The sequence below is a fragment of the Acanthochromis polyacanthus genome, chromosome 19, assembly GCF_021347895.1.
Source record: "Acanthochromis polyacanthus isolate Apoly-LR-REF ecotype Palm Island chromosome 19, KAUST_Apoly_ChrSc, whole genome shotgun sequence".
In the NCBI taxonomy this organism is placed as follows: Eukaryota; Metazoa; Chordata; class Actinopteri; family Pomacentridae; genus Acanthochromis; species Acanthochromis polyacanthus.
The window spans coordinates 1,797,832-1,824,702 of NC_067131.1; the positions used below are offsets into that span (position 1 = coordinate 1,797,832).

Sequence of the window (26,871 nt, forward strand, 5' to 3'; positions counted from 1 at the left end):
AGCAAACTTTTATCCACTGGTGTAAATTAGCGTTTACAAATTCAACAGGTTAAAAGCATCACAGGACAGGACTTCTGTTGAAATAATCGACCCCACTTGGAGCGACACTCTCCACTGGTTTTGTTTCTGTGACCCGAAGGCCTCTTTGTAAACTAGAGAAGTCTGTTCAACACGTAAAAAATAAACAGAAAACTCCTGTTAATGAACTGCTAATATTTAGGAACCTTTTGTATTTTATTTACCAGAGAAATGTGGGCGTTTTACTTTAAAAGATAGAACCCTTAGTGTGCGTAAAAATGAGAAACGATCCACTGCGTTTGCGCTGAAACGTTTCCAAAATCACTTCGTTTATTTGGACGTAACTTTAACCTAAATAACCGTTTGTTGTTTTAAATATCCGGGATAAGTTGCACAGCTCAGCAAACTCTCGGAATAAAAACGTCCAGCTTTGGAAATATGCACTTAATTTCCAATTTAGAGAGAAACAGAGAGAAGAAGGGAAAAAAAGAGGGACAGCGAATACTTTTCATCTGCCTGGAGATGACTCAAAACAGATCTGTAATTTAAACCTCGGGAACTTCAGCCGCGGATGAAACAGTCAGACCCACTCAGAGACTATTTTTCATGTTTTAAAAACGAAGGAACAGATAGAATGAAATGTGCGCAAAGATGTGTTTTATTGCATTTTGTCGTTTTGGCCGCAAAAGTCTAAGTAAGGGCGCGGAATTACAGAGGAAAGCGATCAAACTGCTGCCAGAATATCACGTAAAGCTGTATTTTTAAGAAAGGACTTGTCTTTTTGGGTGTCATTTCTCTTCAGAAACAAAAAACTACACTCCAACAAAATGACTTATTTGTGATCCTGATCCACAATGAGTTTCTTTTTTTTTTTTACACTAAAACTGCTTTTTCTGCGGCATCAAAGCAACTTTTCAGCCTAATATTCCTACAGGGACGTGTGGGTGTAGATTTACAGTGCTGGTTGTACAGTTTCAGTCTAAATATTGCTTTAGGATTACTGCAGCTATTTGGATTCTATTTTGCAACAACCGACCTTTGAAGAGGAGGCCAGAGGTCATCCGTCATCCTGAGATTTCACTGCTTGGTTTGAAGAGTCGTGGAATCGGAGCTGTTGTACAGTGTTCCCCCCTCCGTCCTCTGATGTGAGCCTCGGCCTGGATACGAGGCTTTGCTGACTGTGGATGGCTGCTTGGGGACGCTCTCCTGTTTAGAGATGCATATTTCGCTCTTCACTCTGTTGGTTCTGGCACCAAAACTCACGACGAGCAAATCTCAGCAATGATTTAATGAGTGATATCAGCAATGGGAGAAAGAGGAAGCTCTGAGTTTTTAGGCTCAGAGAGGAGTCAAACAAAGGGGGGAAAGCACTCCAAAATGTTAATACAAACAGTTTTAAAAGTTTTCTGCATGAATGTGGTAAATTAAAAGCTCAGAAAGTCAAAAAATTGAGTAAGATCTTATTACAAATATGACTCTGTGGTCTAACTGAATGGCTATTCTGCTTCAAATAACAATTTTAATGTAAAAAAAGTGTATTTATTTAAATAAAATCGTGTTAAAACTACATTTCCACATTGCAGTGATTCAACAAGGCTCCAAACTAGTTGGAATGTCTTAAAATAGTCTCATAAATGCCAGTTTTAGAGTAAAATTCAAGGTGAACACAGAAAAGTGGCTGTAAAACCGGCCTTTCGTGTCAAACTCGGCACATAAATCATTCTGTCCAGAGAAGGTCAAACATCCAGAGAAGCTACAAAAGCAAAATATCTTTAAAAAAACACACTTGTTCCTGTAAAATGTCACTTTTTGGAACAACTCCGATATATCTGAGAGTGAACTTGCCCTCGACTTTCTCAGTTAATTAGAACTGGTTCTAATTTCAAAGCATGAATTCAGCTTTTATCAGACAAGAAGCTCGGAGTGAGGAAAACCTGAGCAGCTACAGGTCTGATACTGAATATTAAATACCCACAAAAAGAAAAAAAAAACGTCAGAAATGTAAGAAGAAAGAGGAATTTGTCTGGTGGCTGATGCTACAAGACAGACTGTAAACCCTGACAGGACATCACCAGAGCTTGGTAAAGACATTCAATCTCCACTCAGGTCTTGTATTTTTTTTGTTTTTTTCTCAGACTGTAACAGCTGGCTCGATCGCTCCGCTTTCCCCTCCTCTGATATGAAACTCTGTATCCGGTCAGACACTTTACGAGGATGTCGAGCCGTTTCAGGTCTCCCGGCCTCGGCTAAATCCTGCGGCCCCCTTTTTTATGGAGCTGGAGGACGCAGCAGCGAAGGGGGGAAATGGGCGCGCTCGTTTCTCCGAGCGCGGTGATGGAAATGTAACCAAATACCAAAAACTCGGGGTAAAAAGGGGCGGAAGGGGAGCACATGTTGACTGACAGGTGCGGAGGTGGCCGTGCTAAATAGAGCTTATTGGAGGGACGTGATTTTGTGCTTAGAGCGAGCAGATCCACTAAGGCTATAATTGAAACTTAAATCCAGATCTTACACGCAGGCCGGGTCACCTAACGAGGTTTGGAGGCGGTTTGTGTGGAGTTTGATGAGAAACGCAGCAACGTGTGCACGATTTAAAACCTCTAAACTGACTTTTAAGTGGAAATGATGAGACAGAAGACAGAACAACAGTCATGGCGTGTTTATTGTTGGAGAACGTTTGCCCTTGCTTGGTACAGGGGTGAAATATTCCCTTTGTTTTGGTGCCGGTGAACCATGTTGAAATGAAGCATTATGCTAACGAATCATGACCCAACGAGGCCGATTAACCGTCAGGTAACGGGGATCAAGTGAAAGTCGAGCAACGATCAACACACCAGGTTGAAGCTGCGTCGGAATAAGCTTAAATTCCTCCTATTGTTTATACACACGACCTCCAAATCAAACACAAATCTAGTGATTATATAATTCTGCCTTACACTGAGATCTGTGTGGAGCAATTTACAACGTACAAGTCATTTAAATCAGTCATGTACAACAGAGGGAGAAGCTGCTGCTCCCTCTATAAATAAAAACAGAATATGTATATACAGCACACACACATTCAGTTTAATAATTCAGTGTGTTTGCTGTAGTTCGGCTGTGTGGATGCACATCGTTTCCTGATGTATGGAAAGCACCAGAGGCAGAAAGAAAGTCCCCCAGCCAAACCTCCCAGCAGCACTGATGTGGAATCAGTCCGGCTATCTGTTCTAAACTAGTGGGCTGGCAGAGACAGAGGTACGGGCGTGGCGTCCTCCTGCTTCCTGCTGTGATTCTTGCAGGTGAGCGCCAGCAGCAGCAGCATGGGCAGATGCCAGAGGCTGCAGAAGAACAGCTTCCTGGCGCTGCCGCGGTCTCCTCTGCGGTAGAAGCGGAAGGCCAGGTAGCTGATGTACAGGTTGATGGGCAGGGAGACGACGGGGAAGGTCCAGGTGGTGACGTCCAGCGCCGGCGCTAAGGCGGACAGGCCGATGAGGCCCAGGCTGTGGCGCAGGGCCACCCGCCTGCACATGGCGGGGTGGGTGACGGACATCATGCGATAGCCGCCGCGGGAGTAGTCTTCTCTCAAGTTCCAGCTGAGGGCATTGAAGTGGGGGAACTGCCAGCTGTACAGGAAACCACCCAGCAACAAAGCACCTACGAGGAGGGGGAGAAGAACGAGGAGGGAGGGGGGTTAATGACGCAGGCTGCAGAGACGGAGGGACTAATTTGCTGCTTGTTTAATTCACACTCAGCAGGCCAAATATTAGGCCAAGTGCTGACGGCACAGTTTCAGACAGAAGGACGCACTTTTAATCTCACATTAGCAATAAAACACTATAATTCCACCACACAAATTCATGAAATTAACACCTTGTCTGCAATATTTTCTCTGCAGGATTTGGAGAAGAGTTTTATTTAATAAGGAAACATTAAAATTCTGGTGTATTTTAATTTGAAAACAGCTGAGGATGATTAATAAACAGACCTGTGGACTTCTGTGTTGGTTCTAAGTGCAACATGGAGCTGAAACCTCACAGTGAGGACAGGGGTTATTTGTTTTCTTGTAGTACCGGGCTTTGCAAAAGTTCTGTTACACTCGGTTTCATGATCTTTAGAGACGTTTACATGTCGGAGTGAAACATTCCATCAAACAAACTGAAAGTTCTACCTTATAGGCAGGTGTCATTAACACAAATTTGTTCTCCGGTGAAGTTGTATCAAGATGGAAGTCAAAAGAGTTGAGATATCTGCTCTCCTTCGTGCTGACCACAACAAGTCTGACAGAGCCAAGCAGTTGAACATCAGCCGGATGACCGTCCACAGAGTCACAGAGAGGCTAAGAATGGTGAAGATCTTTTTTGCAGAAACGTGACAGATTCATAGAAAGTGCTTCCGTGTTTGTATTTCTGACTTATTAAACTGATCATTGCATTAATTTTTGTTTGTTTTTTCTGCACTGAAGCTGCACAGGATGAAGAGCATCAGCAGCAGTACAGGTAACATGAAGCTTTATGTAGCGTGAGATCAGCTGGATGAATTCACTCAACAAGAACAGCAACACAGCCAGCTCCCTAAGAAACGCACTACACAGCAGTATGATCGATTACAGCTGCTACAAACTGCTTTTATTAGGACATTTTCTTGATTTAGTGGATTACTTGTTTATAAAATGGCCATAAAATTACACAAAAGTGCTCAGGATGAAGCCTTCAAACTGCGTATTTGGTCTGGAGCCCGAAGATATTTTGTTTATTGCTCACAAAAATGTATTAAACTGCAAAATCATTCAATTACAGCTGCAAGAAACTATTCCTATTATTATATTTTCTTGATTTAATGGATTAGTAGCTTATAAAATGGCCATGAAATGATACAAGATTGGTCCAAAGCTCAGGACGATGTCTTCAAACTGCATATTTGGTCCGAAGCCCGAAGATATTTTGTTTATTGCTCCACCAAACAGCTGGCAAGACCGCGGTCTCAGAGGCCAAATATAACTATCTGAACTTTGTAAAGCAGCTCTTTGTCCTACAAAGTGGCTGCAGAGTGGAAATAGCAGAGGCATTGAGCTTCCAGGTTGGATTTCATCACAGAGAGACAAATTAGAAACATGAACATAAAGTGGATTATGGTCGTGATACGGAGGTGTATCCTTTAGTTTCATTAAACGTCAGATAATAATTAAAACCCCACTTCACTGGAGAGGTTTAAAACTGCTTGTTTTATCCTTCGAACGGTCCAGAACCCAAACACTCCTGATTTACTGCGATATAAAACAGAGAAAGGCAGTAAATCTACACAGCTGAGCAGCATCCAGGAAATATCTGGCATCTGTGCTTCATAAATTACTTCAAGCTGAAACTGTCCTGTAGCTGAATAATCTCTGATGTTTCTGCACCGGTACACCTGCGGGCTTTTCGAGTCGTACCTGGCTCTAGGCAGCCTGTAGCAGCCGTCCATCCCATCACCGGAGGGATGGCTCCCACCACGGCTCCCACCCAGGTGTTGCTGATGCTGAGCCTCTTCAGCGGAGTGTAGCAGCAGGTGTAGAGGAAGATGTTGAGGGCGCCCAGGAAGCCCGTCAGCGGGTTCACCGCCAGCGTGAGCAGAGCGACTCCAGGAACACCGCAGGCCAGAGCAAACGATACGGCGTGGAGAGGGCTGTAAAAAGACGAACAGAGGGGGAATCAGTAAAACAAAGGGAGGAAATGCTACATCAGGTTTAACCCTCCTGCTGTCCTCATTTACGGCACCAAAAAATATTGTTTCCTTGTCTGAAAAGATCCAAAAATTCAGCAAAAAAAATTTCTGAAAATGTGCAAAACCTTCAGGAAGAAAATTCCAATAATTATAAGCGCCATTTTGCAGTCTTATATAATTTAAGAAACGATCATCTGTGGTATCGAAATGCAGAATTTTCTAAAGTGAGATGGTTAAATTGTTCGACTTAATTATGATCCTGTTAGGCTTCCGTAGGCTTGTAAATGCAGCCACGAAGAAGAATGTGTGGAAGTGGTTGTGTTGTTGTGGCAGTAAACGAGTGAGAGCGGAGCAATACGGTAGTTTTACCGTCATCTTCTTCGTCGTCATCATTATATTCGTCTTGAGATGATGTGGTTAAATAAAACGCGTAAAACGAGCTTTCTTCCCTCGTTTATGAAGTGGTTATGTCAACAAGAAGCTGAAGAGAATTAAAGATGGAGACTACAGAACTTCAAGAAGCTACAGAACTAAAGATAACCACTAAAATTCCTTTAAAGCTTTTATTTTTAAAAATGTTTTTTCATCTCAGCCGGTTAAAATCGTCACACATTCGTATTGATTTTTAACCGTCTCGCGGTGCATCGTTACATCCCTGAAAAAGCTTGTTGCTACCATGGGAACTGAACTACGGGATGAAGTTTTGCGGGTTTGTGCAGACACCAGATAAGATGACAACAGCTCCAGATGTCCACCACAGACAGACCACGGCATTCAGCAGCCGTTCGATGGTGGAGGCTCAAAACGGGAGGGAAAGTCATCTGATAAGAGTTTGTCAGGGATGAAAGTAGCCCCGCAAAATGAAGAGCATGTGCACACGCCAGAGATCAAAACTAGCTGAAGAAAACCACTGTGGCTCAGGCTTTAGCCGGATGAAGCCTTCCTCCTCCTCCTCCCCTCTGGTCTCTAACTGAAAGCAGCGCTGGCGAAGTCTGGTTCAAATTCACCAGTAAATGCTCCATAAATTAAAGAGGGGGGAGATTAGAATCTTGACCAAACGCAGGCCTTTTTCTTCAGAAAAAGCAAACAGGGCTTTTATTTTGGTGGTGCGGCGGTGCAGGGAGATGGGAGCATTAATGTGATTAGTGGTGTTATGTCTATTTTATGTGGGCTGGGATGGGGCCGGGCAGGCTGGCTATGGGCTGCTGACAGTCTGGCTCAGCGGGGGTTCAGAGAAGGGAAGACGTCACCCGGCCTGAGGAGGGTTTTACCGTCCAACGCTTTCAGTCCGACGCAGCCGCAGTCACAGCGTCAGGTAGGTAAAGTCAACAGGGAAAGCCCAAGATGTGGCCGTATGGTTAGACCACAGCCAAGGTCAGGGATTCCAACGCTAAGACACAAGAGATTCACCCTCAGCTTGAAGAAACAGGACGAACGCACTTAAAGCCGGCTACCAGTGGAATACTTCAGCGGCCAGAGAGGGCAAAGGAAACAAAGCAACGTTTAAAAGTCTGACCGGAAACAGCAGCAGCTTCAGGGGTTGGTGTAAACCTGGAAACAGACTGCAAATTACTACGACTTCCACAAACATATGAAGATTTATTTTGTCTTTACAGCCAGAGAGGAGCTTATACTGAAGGACAAGACAGAGAAAATACAAACAAAGGCACGCTCCCATCCAAAAACGTCCAGAAGAAATCCATCCTCACTAATTTGTGCCATGATTTACACTGAAAACACTAAGACACTAATGAGAAACACTCACTTTGACTGGAATGGACAAATGCAAAAAGACCTGAAGGTGACGGACATGTAGGCCTGAATGTAGACAAGATCAATTAATTTCTACTCAAAGAAAACACCATTTTACAACAAACTCACTGCAATATTTTGGTTTCTAATCCTCTTTTTAATGGAATCAAATTAAATACAATAAGCTTTATTGCCATTATACTGTATACAGCGAGATTTGAGAGCTTCTCATTTTCAGTGCAAACGAGATAAAAAGATGGAGATAAAATAATAAGATAAAAGTCTGAAAAACCCTAAAGGTCGTACAAACAGTCTCTAATTACAAATATACAACATAAATGTCACAAATGATAAATATTGTAGAGAATCTATGAGAATTGTGAAGAAAAAAAAAAGTATATTGGGAAAATATCAGCACAACTGTGCACCTTATTTTTTCTACCAGCATGATTTGCATATTAATTTCCTCGTTTTTCCTAAATGTAACGTGTGTGAGCTGCTGGATATCTTGATTTTCCCAAAGAAATCAATAAAATATCTATCTATTTATCTATCTATGTGATTAAAAAACAAAAGAAGAAATATTTCTCCTGATAGTCGACCTGAGATTGAAAATCAGTTTTAAATTTAACTGAATCTCAAAATTCCAACAAGACCACGAGATTTGTTGAAAACTGACCCGTTTTAGTTTGAAAATATGGAAAAAAATACATGTTTTCACAGTGAAACTTCTGATGTTCACATTTTCAACATTTTTGGGAAATCTTTGAATTTTTTTTTGTTGGAAAAAAGAAATGCTAAAAATATTTAAGAACATTCACACAAAAAAATCAACCGAAATCCAACGAATTTCACTGGATTTTGGCAGATTTTTTGTGTGAATGTTCTTCAAAAATATCAGAAGTTTTACTGATATATATGTAATAATTTTAGATATTTTCGAATTTTTTTAAACTAATTTTTTTGCAAATATTTACAAGAATTTTCTTGCCAAATTTGGAATTTTTGGATTTTTAAAAAAAAAAATAAAACTTTTAAAGAATTATTGGAATTTTCTTCATGAAGGTTTTGCAAATTTTCAGAAATTCGTGGAATTTTTTTTTTGCTGAATTTTTGCACTTTTTTCAGACAAGGAAGCAATATTTTTGGTGTCTGTAAATGAGGACAGCAGGAGGGTTAAACCTCTGGACAAACAGCAAAACGATTTGGTCAAATGATTAATGATTAATGATTAAGTCTTTATGAGAACAACCTTTAACGTGACACACACACACACACACACACACACACACACGTTTGTTTTTCTATACCGGTGGGGACTTACCATTGACTCCCATTTATATCTAACTCCTAACCCTAACCATCACCAACTCAATGCCTAACCCTAAACAAACGTTTTTGCACTTTTACATTTTTTTATTAACAACAATATGGCCAAGAAAACGGTGTTGCCACCCGTGGGGACCTCATTTTAGGTCCCCACCGTAAGACAAGTCCCCACCTTTATAGCAAATAGTCAGGTCAAAGTCCCCACCGGTATAGCAGAAACAAGTACACACACAAGTACACACACACACACACACACACACACACACACACACACACACACACACACACACACACACACACACACACAGTGACTCCACTTTGCTGTGGTTCTCAGACTATCTTTGCTTCAACAGTTGCAGTGTGTGTTATCTTCCCTCGGGAGACTCACAACGATCTGCTCCTTATTTCGCCAAACTGAAAGTATTTTAGCATCACCACAAACGGGAGCTTCAAACCAGACAGGACCACAACAAAGAAAGAGCAACGGTCATTCCCAAAAGACGACAGGAAGGATGACACACAGCAGACGGACTCTTTCCAACACTGACGTCATGATGGGCAGAGCAGATCCTGTCAGAACAGACATGGGCTCATGCAAACCCCCGCGGTGAATGTGTAAAATGTGGCCTTCTGATGGCTTGTTTGACAGGACGGTCCAGCTTCCCATCTGTTCTCTGTCCTGACGCGAGATTGTATGTGTGAAGGAAGAGAAAGGAGACGGAGAGAAACACAGAGGGAGAGATAGAGCGTTTCTGTTTGTGTCGGAGACAGACAGACGTATACGTCCTCTTGTCAGAGACGGACTAAAAGCCAGAGAGAAGAGGCTGTGTTTAGACAGCAGCAAAATATTTCCAATAACCACCTCAACAGTGTGAGTGTCCACGTTTAAACAGCGTGTCAATGGAGAATTCCTAAAACTGAGATGAGAGATCTGCGGGTGAAGGTACGGCTGTAAAGTGGCGACGGAGATGGTAGATATTAGCAACAAAAGGCTTAGTCCATGGGCCCGGACCCAAAGCCTCCACTATCAGTACCACTGAAGGGGACCAATTCTTTTTGGTGGTTTTAACCAGCTATATGTCTCTAGTTTGTATTTTGATATGATAGCTGTGGCAGACTCACAAGCCCCAAACCCAAGACACAAAATAACAAAACAAGACACAAAGTAACAAAACACAAAATGACAAAAACAAAACGACAAAAACAAGATACAAAGTGACAAAAACAAAACAACAAAAACAAGACAAGACACAAAATAAAACAAAACAAAAAAACAAAACACAAAACGACAAAAACAACACAAAACGACAAAAACAAGACAAAGTAACAAAAAAGACACAAAACAACAAAAACAAGACACAAAATAACAAAACACAACAAAAACAAAACAAAACGACAAAAACAAGACATAAAACGACAAAAACAACACAAAACCACAAAAACAAGACACAAAATGACAAAAACAAGACAAAGTAACAAAAAATACACAAAACAACAAAAACGAGACACGACAAAAACGAGACATAAAACGACAAAAACAACACAAAACCACAAAAACAAGACACAAAATGACAAGACAAAGTAACAAAAAATACACAAAACAACAAAAACGAGACACAACGACAAAAACGAGACACAAAATAACAAAACAAGACACAAAACAACAAAAACAAGACACAAAATGACAAAAACGAGACAAACTTGACTTATTTTAGATCTGATCATTGCATATTGTGAGATTTAAATGCCGCGGTTATATCGAATGTGACCGTTTCACAAATAAGTGATAAAGCTGCCAGTGTGGAAACGCTCTCACATCTTAATGTGCTTACATTAACTTAATGTACATTTTAGTCCCACTTAGGTTTGGTCACCAACATCTGGTCTGGCCCAGGGACTAGCATTCAGCCTCTATTCTGGTGGCTGCAGCGATCAGTAGTGGCTCTTCTTGTGTCAACAGATAGTTTGCTTTGGATCTTGCTGAATAAAAACTAAAGAAGAGGCATTTCCTGGCACAATGACAGGACATGTGTCTGCTGAATATCTGTGTATCTGCTTGCTGCTGAAGTGTGGCGGTCTCTCAGACAGGCAGGTAGAGACGGACGGATCCAGTGGCCGGGTGAGATTTGCAGGAGCGTGGCGCTGCAGGAAAGTTCACCGAGCGCCAATACAAAGGTTATCTGACATCTGAACAGTAAAGGGAGCAAACTACACCCGACCCTCGACCTCCTCCTGCCTCCTCTCCAACCTGATAAGATCAAATTACACCCGACAGGTGTCAAGCAGAGAATCGTCTGTCTGCCACTAATCTGCAAACACAGTCAGCACTACGACAACTCAACTAAAGATGACTGAAGGGTGGAAATCAATATGGGATGTGTGCTCAGTGCTGCTGTTTTATTTAAGCTTCATTAGAATATGGGCTGCAGATGCACACAGGCTTTGACATCACGAGCTGTTAGGTCGTGTTTCACTCCAGGAAAAGTATCCCTCTGAAGCCCAAGGTAAGGATCAGGTCAGCGAGCAGGAGAACAGTGGTGCACTTTGTCATCTGCCCAGTATGAAATGCACAAAAGGTGACTTAGGCGGCTGAGTAGTAGCTGTCATGTGGCGTTTCTGGGATGATTCCGCGCTAAAGTCAATCCTCGCACATGCTCAGTTGGTGCATTATTCCCATCCTGTATGTTCTCAGGTCAATCAGTCTTTTAAAAGGCGTAAATGGGGTTGCTATGTGAAAGCATTCATACAGAGGATTGTGGGAAAAATGCTATTAAGCCTCTGAACCCGAGAACTCCACTGGCAGGTTTGAAAGGTATGTTAACTTATCAAAAAAGAGAAAAATAAATCACAAAAATCCCAACAGCTATCATTCTGCTCGTAAAATGATTTATATTAATCATAATATAACCTTCATCATGACTTAAAAAATATATATATATCAAAAAAATGTTCAGAGTAACCAGATTTGTTAAAAAAAAAAAAACTGAAATATTTGGTGTAAGCATGACTGACTATGTAAAAATAAACACAAAAAGTCCTCTCCACTTTAAACCAGGGCTGTGCTGTTCTAACCTGGCAATAGCCAGACTAATAATTGTGTAGTACTTGATAGTACTCCACAATATCAATCTGGGACCGCTCCATGTAAATCCGTTCGGAGGAAAGAGGCACGGATTGGACAATGCAACAGTATGTCCCGCCTCTGACAGGTTTGTTTTTAGCCAATCGCGGGATCTTCACAACGAGCGGAGCCAATTGGTAGATTAAACTCTTACCAAAACCCGTAGGTAAAAAAGCACAAACATCTTTACCATCCAGAAATGAGCAAAGCGCCTCTCGTTGTTCTTCCTTCAAAGAAGCGATAGGAGATTCAGCTAAAACTGACTTAATAGCAGCATCTACACAATCGTTGTCCTCCGTTGCCGTGTTTGTTTTGATCTACTGGCGCTTGGTGTCGTCGTCACACCCGGATATCCCGCCCATTATCCCGCCCCACACAAGAATACTGCTGCGTGATTGGCCCGAACCAACTCGGTGCTGTACGAAAAGTGAAGGCGGGAGCGGAGCAAGATGGTTTCTTGAGAGATTTGTGAACTCACAAATATCGCGAGAAATCAACTTGCTGGCAAGGTTAGTGCTGTTCCCACAGAGCCGCAGGATGTTATACTGCAGTGGAAAATGAGTCCTCTGTGAGTAAAATATGTGACAGGAGCACAAAATTGATGCTCACAGGGTCAAATAGGCAAGAAAGAAAGAAAAAAGGAAAAGGAAACTGTACCTGATCTGTCCTCTGACAAGGGGACGGTTCTTCGTACGGTTCATGTTGGAGTCGAAAGGCACCTCAAAGTACTGTTGAGACAGAACAACGAGAACATTAGACAACAGGCGGGAAACGCACAAACACACCACTAAATGTTCCAGACACAATCACACAGAACGGAGGAAACATACTGAGACATATCATTGATCTAGTGCTACTGCAGGCAGCGGTGAATATTCATCAGTCTGACTGTTAAATCTCAATCCAACACTGCAGAAGTAGCTGAAGTGTTTCATGTGCAGTTCTTGCACACCTCCTACACTGCAGCTAAAGAGGTACAGATGTGGTTCAGGAAATTCAAATGAGATTTCAGCAGCGTCGAGGTGAAAAAGGTGGGCTGAGACGCAGATAAATTTGCTTTTACGTTGCAAACAATCTGCAGATGCAAAGATGTGAACGGAAAGAGAAAAAAGTCATTCGGGCATATTTTAAACATACGCTGGTGCCGTTAGCTTTTAAAGAAATAGATGTCAGCTCGGTCAATTTATAAAGACCGCAGCAGCACGAAATGCAGCGTTCATCACAGAGTAGGACTTCCACCGTCGCTCCCGTTGTAACACATGAAGAGGATCCACTCCACGCCTGGTCACAGCAAACCTCTGAACCAAACGCTCACTCTGCATTTGGAGAGTAAATGGACTGGAGGTGGAAGGTGGAGGCTGGGAGGTGGTGGAGGTGGGGGTGTTCTGGGATACAACTATGTGAAAAACTACTTATACTCCTGTTTTATGATCTGCTCTGGAGGAGTACGCTTCAAAGTGCTCCCATGAGATTGGCAATGTGTGACTAAAATGCAAACATATGGGGTGCTTAAACGCAGGAACTGGCTAATCTGTGTGTCTGTGTGTGTGTGTGTGTGTGTGTGTGTGTGTGTGTGTGTGTGTGTGTGTGTGTGTGTGTGTGTGTGTGTGTGTGTGTGTGTAAATGCACATAAATGTGTGTATTTGCTTGCCTGATAAAAGCCTCCGACTAATGAAGAAAACAGATAAAGCACTTACACTACAGAATATCAAGATCCATTCCTTCTGATATACGGTCCACATAAAATATCTAATAAACAGATAATCCACTTTTCTCTTCCTAAACCATAGTTCCAGGATTTACTACACTTAAGCCATAGGAGCAGCATCGAACTATTAAAGAAACCCTGGATGAACAAACTGCGTTTGAAACTGTGTAGATTTTTGTTCTTAAGATTATCAGGAAGTGGTTACTGTCTGATGCACAAGATACCGACGTCAACGTGGAGTCCAGTTCCAAATAAAAACCACAAAAGAAAAGATCAAATATGCTGATAACAATCTGGCCTTCTTTTATGTCTGCATTGGGTTACACCTTTCGGATTGGGGGGGTGAAAATATTAAAAAAAATGGCAGCCTTGAATCTCCGTCTTGAGTTGTCAGGTTTTTCCATTATGTTGTAGTCTGGATTGTTCTCACATGCTACAGCAACTTAAACAAAAATGAGGATGAAATTAACTAAAGGAATGCAAAAAAAACAAACAAAAAAACAGTCATTTATGGTCATGCAAATGTGCAAAACAACAAAAACAAAACACAAAATAACAAAAACAAGATAGAAAGTAACAAAACAAGACACAAAAAAACAGTCATTTATGGTTATGCAACACAGAAAAAACGTGCAAATATTTCTTTATTTGGTTCCAGATAAGCACTAAAGTCTCTGAAACACACAAATATTTTAAAATGAACTGGAACAGGCTTTCCTGAAATGCTCCTCGCCTCTCTCTTCCATCTCTGGTTCAGTCGTATTGGCGTTCTAGTCTGCTGGGTCTGGACTGGGCTACGGCTAAAGCACAGCTGTGTACGCGGCTGTCGGACCCCAAGGCCCAGACCAAGGTGTTAATTCTATTTCCTGGGTCAGGAAATGCGTCAGGAGGTCAGGGGCCGCATGAGAGAGAAATGCACTTTGTGGCCAGGCCCGGGGCCAAGCTCGCTGCAACAAGGCTCACATAAAAAGGATCCACTTAGTTTCCAATAACATCATCCCACATGTAAAGAAAGGCAGAAAGAAACGACCCAGATACTGAGCACAGATGTACTAATGCACCTGTACAGTAAATAAAACGGCAAGCAAAAAGAGGGATTTTCGACTGTGAGAAAGTCTCTCCAGTGTCGCCGTTGTTTGGGTGAACCTGTCGCATGTGGAGATGATTTAACCCTCGTGTCGTCCTGCGGGTCAAAACTGACCCGTTTTAAAGTGTGAAAATGTGGGGAAAAAATATTTTCACAGTGAAACGTCTGATGTCCACATTTTCAACATTTATGAGAAATCTTTGGACGTTTTTTGGTGGAAAAAAAGAAAGGCTAAAAAAAATGTTTCTTGAGAACATTTACATAAAAATCAACCAAAATACAGCAAATTTCTCTGGATTTTGGTTGATTTTTTTCGTGAATGTTCTTAACCCTCCTATTGTCCTTATTTACAGGCACCAAAAAATATTGTTTCCTTGTCTGAAAAAAAATACAAAAATTCTGCAAAAAAATTCCCCAAATTCCAACAATTCCTTAAAAGTTGCACTTAAGTTATTTTAAAAAAAAAATCTCCCAAATTTGGTAAGAAAGTTCTTCAAAGAATTTTAAAAAATGAGTAAAAATCTTCAAAAAAAATCCTAAAAAATATCTAAAGTGATTCCATAAATATCAGTAAACTTCTAATGTTGTCTTGAGAACATTCACAAAAAAATCAACCAAAATCCAGCGAATTTTGCTGGATTTTGGTTGATTTTTATGTGAATGTTCTCAAGAAACATTTTTACCATTTTTTTCCACTAAAAAAAAAATGTTCAAAAATTTTCCAAAAATGTTGAAAATGTGGACATCAGAAGTTTGACTGTGAAAATATTTTTTTTCCACATTTTCAGACTTTAAAACGGGTCAATGCTGACCCGCGGGACGACACGAGGGTTAACGTGAATCTCGGCCACTCGGTCGACCCCACCGAGTGTCTGTATCGTCATTTCACAGTTTGTCCAGTCCTACTCTTGTTCCTCCCTCTCTGCCTTTTAAGTCAGCGGGGCTTCATCTGGTTCGCATCAGCGGCCCTCTCGGCCCGTGTCATTATTTCCGCCCAACACTGCCATGTGTTACAGTGATGGCATTAAAGTAATTGGGCCATTTGTGTTCTGTGTGCGTGCACATGTGCTGCTACAGGTAGGTCTGGAGTTAACGGGTCTTCTCCTGCCATGAATCGAGATAAACTGACCGTGAAATTACCTGATGATGGTCAACGGTTATGGCTCTTAGCATAGACCTCAAACTCCTTACTTATTACTACATGAAACTAATTAGATCTATCTAACTACATTAAGGTGGACATTGTTGAAGATCCCCTCTAGATTGTTAGAAGATCTAAAAATACAATTAAGCTTTAAACAGTAACTTGTATCTGGCAATGTTTTCCCATAAATCTATGTGGAAAACGTTGCATTAGTGGGAGGAAGGTTTAGAAAGGACTTTATCTCCAACATTACCAATATCCTAAAATGTTTCTGTTAAAACCGATGCAAACAGACCTTTGTTTATTTGTTTTTAACCTAATCTGACACGCTACGGCAAATCTAATTGAAACTGGCTGCTACTGTTGAGCTACTGCTCTGCGGCTCACGCATCCTTTCTTCACTGACAGCGCTGAGCAGTGCACCAAATGTGAAATATTTAATAAGCCGTGGGTCTAGAGCAAACAAACAAAGGCTCACAAATGAATTGGGCTTCACACAACAATAGAATAAAAACAGCCGAATTAAAACCAACCCCAGCCCTACGGATCGGCCGTACAAAGACAGATGGGTGGGGCGACCGAACCGGAAGTTATGGAGAGACGGCTGCTGCTTTCAATTACGAACACAAACACACACCAAAGCCATAACTCTAGGGACAATTATCTGCCAGATGATGAGGACGGAAAGCAGGCGAGACCAAAGTGAGAAGCAGAGGAGAGGGGGTGTTCAGCTGCCAGATCCTCGGAGCTATCAAAGACAGAACGTGATCCACCGCCAACCACCGGGCCTCAATTGATAACAGGCTGTGGGGAGGCATTTCCTATTCTTGTGTAGAAGCTTAAGAGAACAACGTTGCTTTGTATCACGATGTAATTTACGGTGGCACAAAACCACAAATTGTATTTCTTTTCTGACTGTAATTTAAACACTCAGGCAGCATAATTGGAGGGCAAAGATTTGGTAAAACGTGCAGAAAAGAAGTCTTGTTGCATAGAAAATTCCATGAAGGTGGTCTGTAGAACCACGTACAGCTCCTCACATCTCTGATCTGCCAGCAAATACAACAATAGGAAGCGCAGAGATGGTCGTAGAAGCGATACAGTCACTACACACTGTTTACTCAAGAAGCAGAGTGTGTCTAAACACAGACGCTGGGAAACAGCGAAGCAGCTGGAAGGCTTTGGCAGACAGAAACATCAGCTGGCTCGAACAGCGCCTCTCTCTCTCGCTTTGCAGAGTGAAACCCAGGTGCACGGTCTAAACCCAACAACCACAAGTCATCACCTGTCAGAATGTCACCTGTTTGCACATCGGAGCTGAACGGCACACTCAAACATCTACGAGGGCGGGCGGCGCTACGACGAACGCCAGCCAAGTCTACTTCAAAAAAAAAAGAAAAAGAAAAAGACGAGAGCTCTCAAAGCCCCCTTCAACACCAACTGTGAACTGTCTCTGATCAGCCACTTGACAAACAAGCAGTCAAAGATTTACATAGATTAAGCTTTCCTCAGAAGTCAATTCAGCGGCACCGGCAGACGTTCACGATGTTTTGAAGTCAAATGAAAGAAGAGAAACGGAACAAAAACAGACAAGGCAGGAAAACCTGAGTAGTCGCAACGCAGAAACGACGGTACGGCAGATCAAGGTCATTTCAAGGTGTTTCTGTGGTGGAGGTGGGACTACTGAGCTGTCACAGAAATGCTACTGATGTCTCCTGAGTCAAATGAATCGTCTCAGAGCTATGTGAGAAATGCTGTGATGAACCTGCACGTCTCTGTGTTTAGAGCAGCGGCGTCAAGAAATAAGAATAAAGACAGAAAATGTAAAATAATTAACAGCAAGTAAGCGAAGAGACGAGGAAGCAGAAACTTAATGAATGCAGATGGGTGTAAACGATGCACGAGTGGAGATTATGGCCATAATATGGATTCAACTACACATGCTCGGATATACAACTGGTTTCTGATGATCCCAATATATAAAAGGCACTGTGCCATTAAATCATGCTGAAATTGATCAAATGATACATGCATGACCTCCATACGAGAGCATTTTATCCTCAGGTTGGACATGGTTTGGTTTTAAGAGAGTCTGAACTGAGAGCATCTCCATCACTTCATTTCCATGAGTGAGAAAACGGTAATATTTAGATCAGACTATCTATAGTGGAGGTGAAAGATAAAAACTTGCGTCTGTGTGTGGAATGCTCCATGTGGACAGCTGGCTGATGTGTCTGGGGATCCTCGCCGATGAAATGCTGCGTTTCCCACAGAATTAGATTCTATTTGTGGCCTACCCATGGCTGCTAAAATTATTATTAAATAAATGACTGAATTACTGTTTACATAAGGCGCTCCAGTGAAAACATTTTAATTGCCAATAACTCTGCAACAGATAAATGACTGAATGATGCATGCAGGTCCTCTGCTTTACATCGTGACGAACAAAACATAATATAAGCTCAACTGCTTCACTTTGTATTGGATAAACAGAAAGCAAATACTTCTAATGCAGAATGTCTTGGTGCCTCCTCTGAAAGTATTCTTATAGATCAGGCGCGTTAGACTCATCTTAGTTTAGGTTCCACTAGGGCTGGGCGATAAATTGAATTAATTCAATTAATTCGCGTTTTTAAAACCTGACGATTTGAAAATTTGCCAAATCGTAAAATCGAGGCGAGCTTAAATATATAATAATACAGATTCTTCTTCTGCCTTTCACGACTTGTGCACTGGCGTTTGCTTCCGCCTCTCATCTCCTTCCACCAAAACACTCACACCCCCGTCATGGCGGACAGAACAGCAGACGAAGAGTTGGTCGCGAGAAAAGGGCCTCATGTTACATCGATTATATGGAAGTGGTTCGGCTTTGACAAGACTGACACAGAGCAAACTACAGTCATGTGCAAGGTTTGCAAAAGTACTGTGAAAACCAAGAGTAGCAGCACAACTAACCTCTTTCAGCACCTCTGGCAGAGGCATCCTAAAGAATGGAAGAGTGCTGGCAGCTATGGGAGTGCGGCATGGCTAGCACTAGCCATAGCAAACAGACCGCAAAGAAACAACAAAAATCCATTAAAATCGTCATCGTCCAAGATGACTAAAAAAGAGATTAGGCGTGTCAAACTCATCTTAGTTTAGGTTCCACATTCAGCCCAATCTGATCTCCAGTACAATCACAGCATAATAACACATAAATAACCACAACTACAATTTTTCTTTGTTCTAGCGCAAAAAGCACATTCTGGAAATGTTCACATTTAAGGAATTTTCTTTTTACAAAACATCATGAACAACCTGAAACTGTGACTCATTTATTTGCACAGAATCACCACATATTTGGGTCCAGAGCATCAAAAGCTCACCAAGTTGGAACCACTCATACTGCTTGCTTTCATAAATATCAGTACTACATTATATCCTGTGGCTACACACCACCGTCTGCTTTCGTTCTTCCCTGGGACCACTTCAGCGACTGCAGTACTGAGTCTGTCCAAAGAGTGGATGACGTCTCCCTGTCAGCTGAACCCACACCTCTTCCAGCTCTCTTTATGGTGGTCTGTGGAGCCGTTGGCAGCAGTTCAGCTGGCACAGCCTCTCTCTTGATTAATGGGCTGAGTGTGGGACAGTGAAGTGCTAAACTGTCCTCATGTTAATCAGCCAATTAATGCTGAGCAGAGCCGCATTACCTCTGCCCCGCCGATAATTAGTCCTCAGCCTGTGAAGATATGGGCTGGATCTGGGAAGTCAGACTGCAGGGCAGAGGCGTGCTACACCCGGTGACTGGGACGAGGTTTTTGGGGACAAGAGGAGGATGAAGCTCAAAAAAAGAGAAAACAAAGAAAATGTTGAAAGTAGAGGATTATTTATACATGACGCCTCTTCTTCTAACTCATCTGATCAAGGGAGGCTCTGACAGCTTCTGCTTTGCCTCCATAAATAATGTGAGGGTTCTGGTGCACAACTGAAGATAAATGAGCGTTATCCATTTCTGTTCCGCACAGGAGGCCGTCTTGAGCTGCCAGGCCAGGCGCCTGGGGGAATCCACGCCTCGGGTTTAGAAGTGATGCCGTAGTTCATCTTGCATTCCTTGTGTGTCATACAGCATCATTATTTTCATCACTTACAGCGCATTGTGGCCGCGCTACAGTGCCTCCTAGTGTGAAGGAGGACTCGGATTACAAGGCCAACTGTTGTAGGGGAGGCAGTGGAGATGACAGGAAACCTGCAGGGGACCGTCTCTCAGAAAATTAGACTTTATTAAAGGGTATGTTTGAAGACACAGAAAGAGCAGCTAGCACTTAATAGCTTACATCAGCGGTCTCCAATCTTTTTTTGCACCATGGACTGGTTTCAAGCAAGACAATTTTCTGCAGACCAGTCAAATAATAATCGTCGTTTCGTAAATGAATAAAATTTCTTTTTATTCCTAAATATGCATTTACTTTTATTTACATCTGTCTCAGCCTCTCCCTCTTTTTAAGAAACTCTCCAGAGACATTTTTTATTAATTTTGGCAGGGGATAGATTGGCGGCTTCATTTAATTTCTGGTGTGAAAACTGACAGAAACAAGTGCGGGAAACAAGCACAGACGGAAGTGACAGGAAGATGGTCTAGTCATTTTTCAAAATAAAACACCGTGTAGACTCAGCAGGAACTAAAAATAAAAACAAAATCATACGTTTTTATTATTTCTCTGTGGCCCGGTACCAAATGACCCGTGGTCCGGTGGTTGGAGAACGCTGGCTTCGACCATGACTGCACAATTTTTTCACTTTGTTAAAAAAAAGCACCATGTTGGAATTAAATTACAGAGCAAAATTTCTTTTTCTGTGACATATACTATGATACGAAAATCACCAGGGGATTTATTGAACTATTCAGAAATGATCGGGTTCATATTGTTGGGGAGTTGATCTGAATTTAAAATTAAAAAAATAACGTAAAAAAAGGCTAAAAATGTGGAATATCGCTGGCAAAATCCTCCAATATAGTCTTCTGCTTTGGATGGCATTCAGATCTGGCTTTGCTCTCATCGTACAGAGATTTGTGGAGCAGATTTAAAAGGTTAAACTCATCAGTCGTGCTACTTTACCTTCCAAACTGCAAGATTATTGCGACACAGTACTGGAGCTGAAATCTGTTTTTTCAGTGTCATGCCTACCTATGGAATAAACTTACAGAAGATGATAGAGCTTGCAAAAATATTAATCAGTTTAAAAAAGCATTTAAAAGGAATGTTATGTTGAAATATTTGCAACAGAGAGACTGATGCCTTCGGCTGTGTGGATGTGTGTGGGCACTGGAAAAGTGCTTACACACACTCGATGATGATGATGAGGATGACGATGATGTTGATGATGAGTTGGGTGGGGGTTAGAGTCAGAGAAGGTGGGCCTGTCTGTCTTTGTATGTCTGTCTCTGTAGTTTGTTTTTTCTTGTATTGTTATATTGTAATGTTTTTGTGATGGTGAGTGGGGGGTTGGAAATTTAAAAGCTTTTGCTTCATCCATCCCCTTTTCAAACCAAGATATATTTTTATGTCTGTTGTTAAAAGAGCTGTGTGCAGGTTTGAAATAAATTTTCTGAACTGAACTACCTGTGCGTTAAGAAACTGAGTGTCTTGTGCATAAAGCTAAATAAAACATCAGCGTATCTAAGTACCCTTAAATTGGTGTAAATTATGCTCATTGAGACAGACTTCCTGTGTGGATTAGTCATGGAAAAGGAGACGTGTGCAAGTTTTCTTTTTGCATGACGTGATTGAGTTAATGTGCCTTACTTCACATGCGACAATGCTGACGCTAAAATGATAGATTTTTCAGTCCTACGTCATGCCATTAAGTCAAATTCCATCTTAAGTCCAATTCTAAATGCTGTCATCCACCCAAATCTGCATGGGTAAATGTGCAGCTCATAAACTGTTTCTGCATGTAGAAAAACAGGAAAACAAGTGATGTCTAGAACAAAATATTTGATATGAGGAGAAAATGGGTTACATGCTTCCCGTCAATGAAGACCAAACGCAGTGGGAAGCTCTAAATTCTCCATAAATCCTGTGCCATCTCTGTCCACAGCCCTTTGCACACCTGCATAAGTAGCAGCTATATTCTATAAAAAACGCATCATGCGTTTCTCTGTGTTCGACGTAAGGAGCGATGCGACATGTCGTAGTAAGAACAGAGCCGTGTGCACATCTGTAGAAAGCATGAATTAGCCCTGACAATGTTTTACAACGCTGATTCTGAAGCTGGACTTGTGGTATTATTCTAGGGGGAAATGGTTTGAGTATCAAATATTTGCAGCAAACGGTTTGGTATCGTTGAAAACGGAACTAGACGTTAGGCCATGCTGGCTGAGACGTTCGTTTTCACTCCACTGTAAACATATCAACTAGACAAACGCGAGGAATTCCTTTGGAAAGCCGGTCGGCCGTATCTGTAGTCTCGGCCTGATAAGTTAACGCTGCTGCTAATGAGGGCATTTCACTGCGGGTCTGATTACCATTAGCTGTGAACACACTTGGCTGCGTTCTATTCAGACTCACATACTGTGGGAAAACATATCGGTGAATGCTGAATACATGGAGCTTGGCTGTCTGTGTGTGTGTGTGTGTGTGTGTGTGTGTGTGTGTGTGTGTGTGTGTGTGTGTGTGTGTGTGTGTGTGTGTGTGTGTGTGTGTGTGTGTGTGTGTGTGTGTGTGTGTGTGTGGTCACTTGTTTAAAAAGAAATAAACAGTCCTTTCCGCCATCAGTGGGCATTTTGCAAATAACTGTGAGGGTGTGACTGACATGACACGCAGTTTGAAAGCCTCTCAACAGTTTGGGTGCAGCAGAGAAAGAGGCATGTGCATGACCATGTGTACGTCTGAGAGAATGTCAGTGTTTAGATTTTTGCCGGCCGCAGCTGTGGCTGACCACAACGGGACTGGAACGGGTGTGAATTTGTGTGTGTCAGCTTCAATACGGCTCCTGAAGTTCCGCGAGAAAATGCACTCTTGGAAATGAGACGCGATAAGGAAAAGACGCACATGAAGGCTCTCGCTGTTCTCTCAAACATGACAGCAGCCGTCAGCACCTCTGGCAGATTTGCATTTGCGGCAGTGACCCACGGCGAAGCCCAGCCCTTCATCTGGACAGCCTCATTCAACAAGCCTTTCAAATCAAAATGATGAGGACCTCAGGAGAAGACACAGTGAGGTCTGGCTCTCTGTGTGTGGAGCCTGGATATTCCCTCCTCACCCATAACAGAGCCTTTTAAGGACATTCAATTTCAATTCTGGATGAAGGTCAAATAGTTTTTAATGAAACAAGTCAACTTGGCACAAAAAAGGTCTTTCAGAGACCTAGAGTGTTAGGAACACGACTAGATGACGGCATTTGTGATTGTCAGTGTTTACAACCACTAACTCCAACAAGAGGTTGATTTATATTATGAATTACTCACGACTTTAGACAAGACAACAGGACTTCTGGTTTACCAAACAATCCATCTGATTCCACCATCTATGACGTACAACTGCTTTATACTTTTGTTGTTGTTGGTGAACTAACAGAAAACTTGATCACTCTGTTTGTGTGGTTTGGTTCTTGTTATGTTTTATCTCTATCTTGTGGTGACCACATGTTGGAACTTGAGTCAGAACCGCCTTATTTTTCTGCAAGGTAAGGCTGTTTTTAGATAAACACAAACATCAGTCTGACATTGTTCAATCGGCATCTTGTAATCTCGGTTCCGTTTATTCCCCACTGGCCTGTTTTGGTGAGATGATTTGTGATAACACATGTGGAACTCAAGATGGTATGTTCAGGAACAAGACAGGGAACCGAGTGGCATATGTTTGCAAAGAAGTGTTTCATGTAAATTTGTAGGTTCTGCTGATCAGAATCGCATCCTATAGAGCTTCACAACCACCTGCCTGACCCAAAAGAAAAATAGAGAGCTCAGTAAAAACCAATCGTCACAATCCTTATTAAAAACAAAAAAGAAAGTTTAGTTTTTTGGTTTAAATTTTAATACGTAGCTAAAAACCCACCATGCTACCCCAGCTGTTTTTAGTTTGACATTATTTAGTGACAGAAAACAAAATAAGGAACAATGTTTATCCGGCGGCAGAACATTTGCAGATGCATCCAACACAAGGGAGCAGACAGTAAACGGCAGAAAAAAGCAGCACGACTAAATAATTTATCCATGAGTGACAATCTTGTTTGCTGCAGCAAACAGGAGGAGACTGTGTAAACAGGGTAACAAAGTCGCTGTCAGAGTCTGTCCTCCTCCAGAACCAGAGCGTCGCCCCTGAGACCCATCCCTTCCCTCTGCCATACTCTCGATGTCTCCTCACCTCTCCCGCTATCCCCTGAAGGGGAAGCAAACCGGTTAGCATCTCGATGGGTTCTCGAAGTGAGCTGTCAACGATCTGTCCCGTGAAAGGAACACAAATTGTTCCTGTCAGGATGTGGCGTAACACAGCTTCCCAGTGTGCATGAGAGCCGGCACAGTTTCTCAGGGAGAAGTCGCAGGGATGAAGAATGATGTCATTGAACACTGGCTACGCAGAAAATGTCCTTTTACAGGTGTGCTTGCTTAAAACAAAGAATTCTGTGGGATAGGGAGTATTCAAAGTAGTTTAAATCAATCCACTAGGGAGTAGGGAGTATTGAAGTTGAGTAATTTGAATCTGGGACCTGAACACATGAGCCTCTGTTGGAATAGGACTGGGCGACAAAACAATATGTTGTGGAAGTAGACCGTTTAACAACAGTAAGTTGTAAGAAACTTCAATGTTTCAAATGCAAACTGCCTCCTCATCCTGTGTCACTGTTCCCGTGAAAGTTTCCAAGAGTCCACTATCAACTGTATGATTCAAAATAAATAATTTTCTTTTTCAGGCTTGATTTAAAAAAAAGCAGTATTGACTGAAATAAATGTTGTTGTGATAGACCATTCGACTGTATCACCGAGCCCTAACCTGGAGGTTTTTATTTCCATATTAACTGTGGAGAAAACACACACCAGCAACAACCACAAATCAACCTTAAATTTCCTCCAGGTCCAGTGAGCAACAACGAATGAGACGCTATGCTCGCTTTGCAAATTTAATGAAATAAGCACAATATATTTGCACCCCAATAAATTAAGGGAGAATATCGGTAACGGAATGACAGGTATAAACGTCGATGAGCACCATTCACTGTAATGCTCTTAATGTTTTATGCAAAGCTTTAGAATTGTCTTGGACATGAAGGGTGCCATGCAAATAAACATAGCAGTCCTTTATCAATACCAGTATTGACAAAATCCTAATGATAGCTATCACTAGTATTGAACATACACGCTCCGCTTAAAACATCCCCCGCCTTATATATAGTACCTCTAAGTGCAAGAAATAATAATATATACTGGACGATACACCTACAAAATGATACATATTCACTACAATAAAAAAAAAAAAAACAGTCAGGTGAAGGTCATGCACCCCAAAAGGCACATCTACATTACCAACAGGCTTAGTGTGCGCAATATAAATGAAATCCTTCAACTAGTTTCTGAGCTATGACTTGGAAACCAAAAAATATTTGGAGTGCCTCACTATGACCTTGAAAATCAGGTCAAGGTCATTCCCCCCCAAAGGCACATCTATACTATATAGAGATGGCCTGGGTGCAATATGAATGAAATCCCTCAAGTAGTTTCAGAGATATGGGCGGCTGTGGCTCAGGTGGTAGAGCGGGTTGTCCAATGATCGAAGGGTCGGCGGTTCGATTCCCGCTCTCGCCTAGTCATGTGCTGTTGTGTCCTTGGGCAAGACACTTAACCCACCTTGCCTCCAGTGCTCTTCACTGGTGTATGAATGCGTGTGAATGTTGGTGGTGGTGGGAGGGGCCGTAGGCAGCCACGCTTCCGTCCCCACCAGAGTGAGAATGTGTGAGCGTATGGTTGAATGGAAGCAATTGTTGTATAAGCGCTTTGAGTACTCTGATGAGTAGTAAAGCGCTATATAAGAGCGAGTCCATTCATCCATATGCTCCGGAAACGAAATGCGGGCGGGCGGATCGTACGTCCGTACGTACGTACGTACGGACGGACATACGGACGGACATACGGACGGACGTGCCCACGGCAAGATCCCCCTTCGTGCCGACGGCCGGCGGGGGATAAAAAGGAAAGCAAATTTTAAGTAGTGTCATTGCTGGGGAAAATTGGACCCACACTTCCATCATGTCTGTTTGATAAACATTTATTATGAAGAAACTCATATACAGAAAAAGACCTGCAGGCTGGAAAAGGAATACCACACCCAGTACAAATACCACCAGTCCACATACGACAGGAGAGTTCAATCCAGGTGAAAAAGAGATGTTCCAAGTAATACACAACTTCATAGAAGCATTCAGCAATCTCAAAAATGATTACAGGTGTGGGTGCAAAATGAACGGGAACACAGCAGCGTCCTTCCAGCTGAATGAGTGACTGCATGGTGACATGAATGGAGTTCAGAGTAAAACAGCTTTTACTCAGAAAAAGGTCTTTTTTTATGGTGCATTCACAGCTGTTGTGTTGGAGGCAAGCAGATAATACCACGGAGGATGAGTGGAGCGTGAGTCTCTGCTGAATGGAACCTGAACGATCACACAAGGTCTCTTATGACACGGCCAGAAATGTCCATAAGAGAAATATAAAATAACAAAATGCAGCTGACCTTTAGCCACTGGTTTAGATGACAGAAGCCCATTCAAAGCAGAGCAATACACTGTGTTACTGTGTATACTCTATGGTCTGGTTTACAGGTGAGCTACAGCAAACAGTTATTAGGAGGCATGGAGGGGTAAAGTAATGCTACGGTGCAGACACAAACACAAACAATAACAAGCACAACCTTTGAGATAGCCAGGTGGGGTTAGCAACAAAGCCTCATGTGAGGATTGGAAAGAGGTAAGTGCAGGTGAAGGCGTCAGAGCCTCAGTAAATATGTATGCACGTGCTGCACACACCCACAGACACACACTTTGAACTGTCCAGCAAACGG

The 26,871-nt window shown here is 42.1% G+C and overlaps 2 protein-coding genes across 4 annotated transcripts in view; both read right to left on the reverse strand.

Moving 5' to 3' along the window:
• The window catches only part of rpl38 (ribosomal protein L38), a 1,167,099-nt gene that overhangs the window by 950,041 nt on the left and 190,187 nt on the right, over positions 1-26,871 (reverse strand). The gene's annotated exons all lie outside the window — the stretch shown is intronic.
• The window catches only part of LOC110949370 (protoheme IX farnesyltransferase, mitochondrial), a 44,501-nt gene continuing 20,292 nt past the window's right edge, over positions 2,663-26,871 (reverse strand). The window contains exons 5-7 of the mRNA XM_022191362.2: positions 12,560-12,630; positions 5,429-5,661; positions 2,663-3,654 (exon numbers count right to left, since the gene is read on the reverse strand). Coding sequence (XP_022047054.1) covers positions 3,233-3,654; positions 5,429-5,661; positions 12,560-12,630 — 726 coding nt within the window. The 3' untranslated portion in view covers positions 2,663-3,232. The remainder of the gene's footprint in view (positions 3,655-5,428; positions 5,662-12,559; positions 12,631-26,871) is intronic.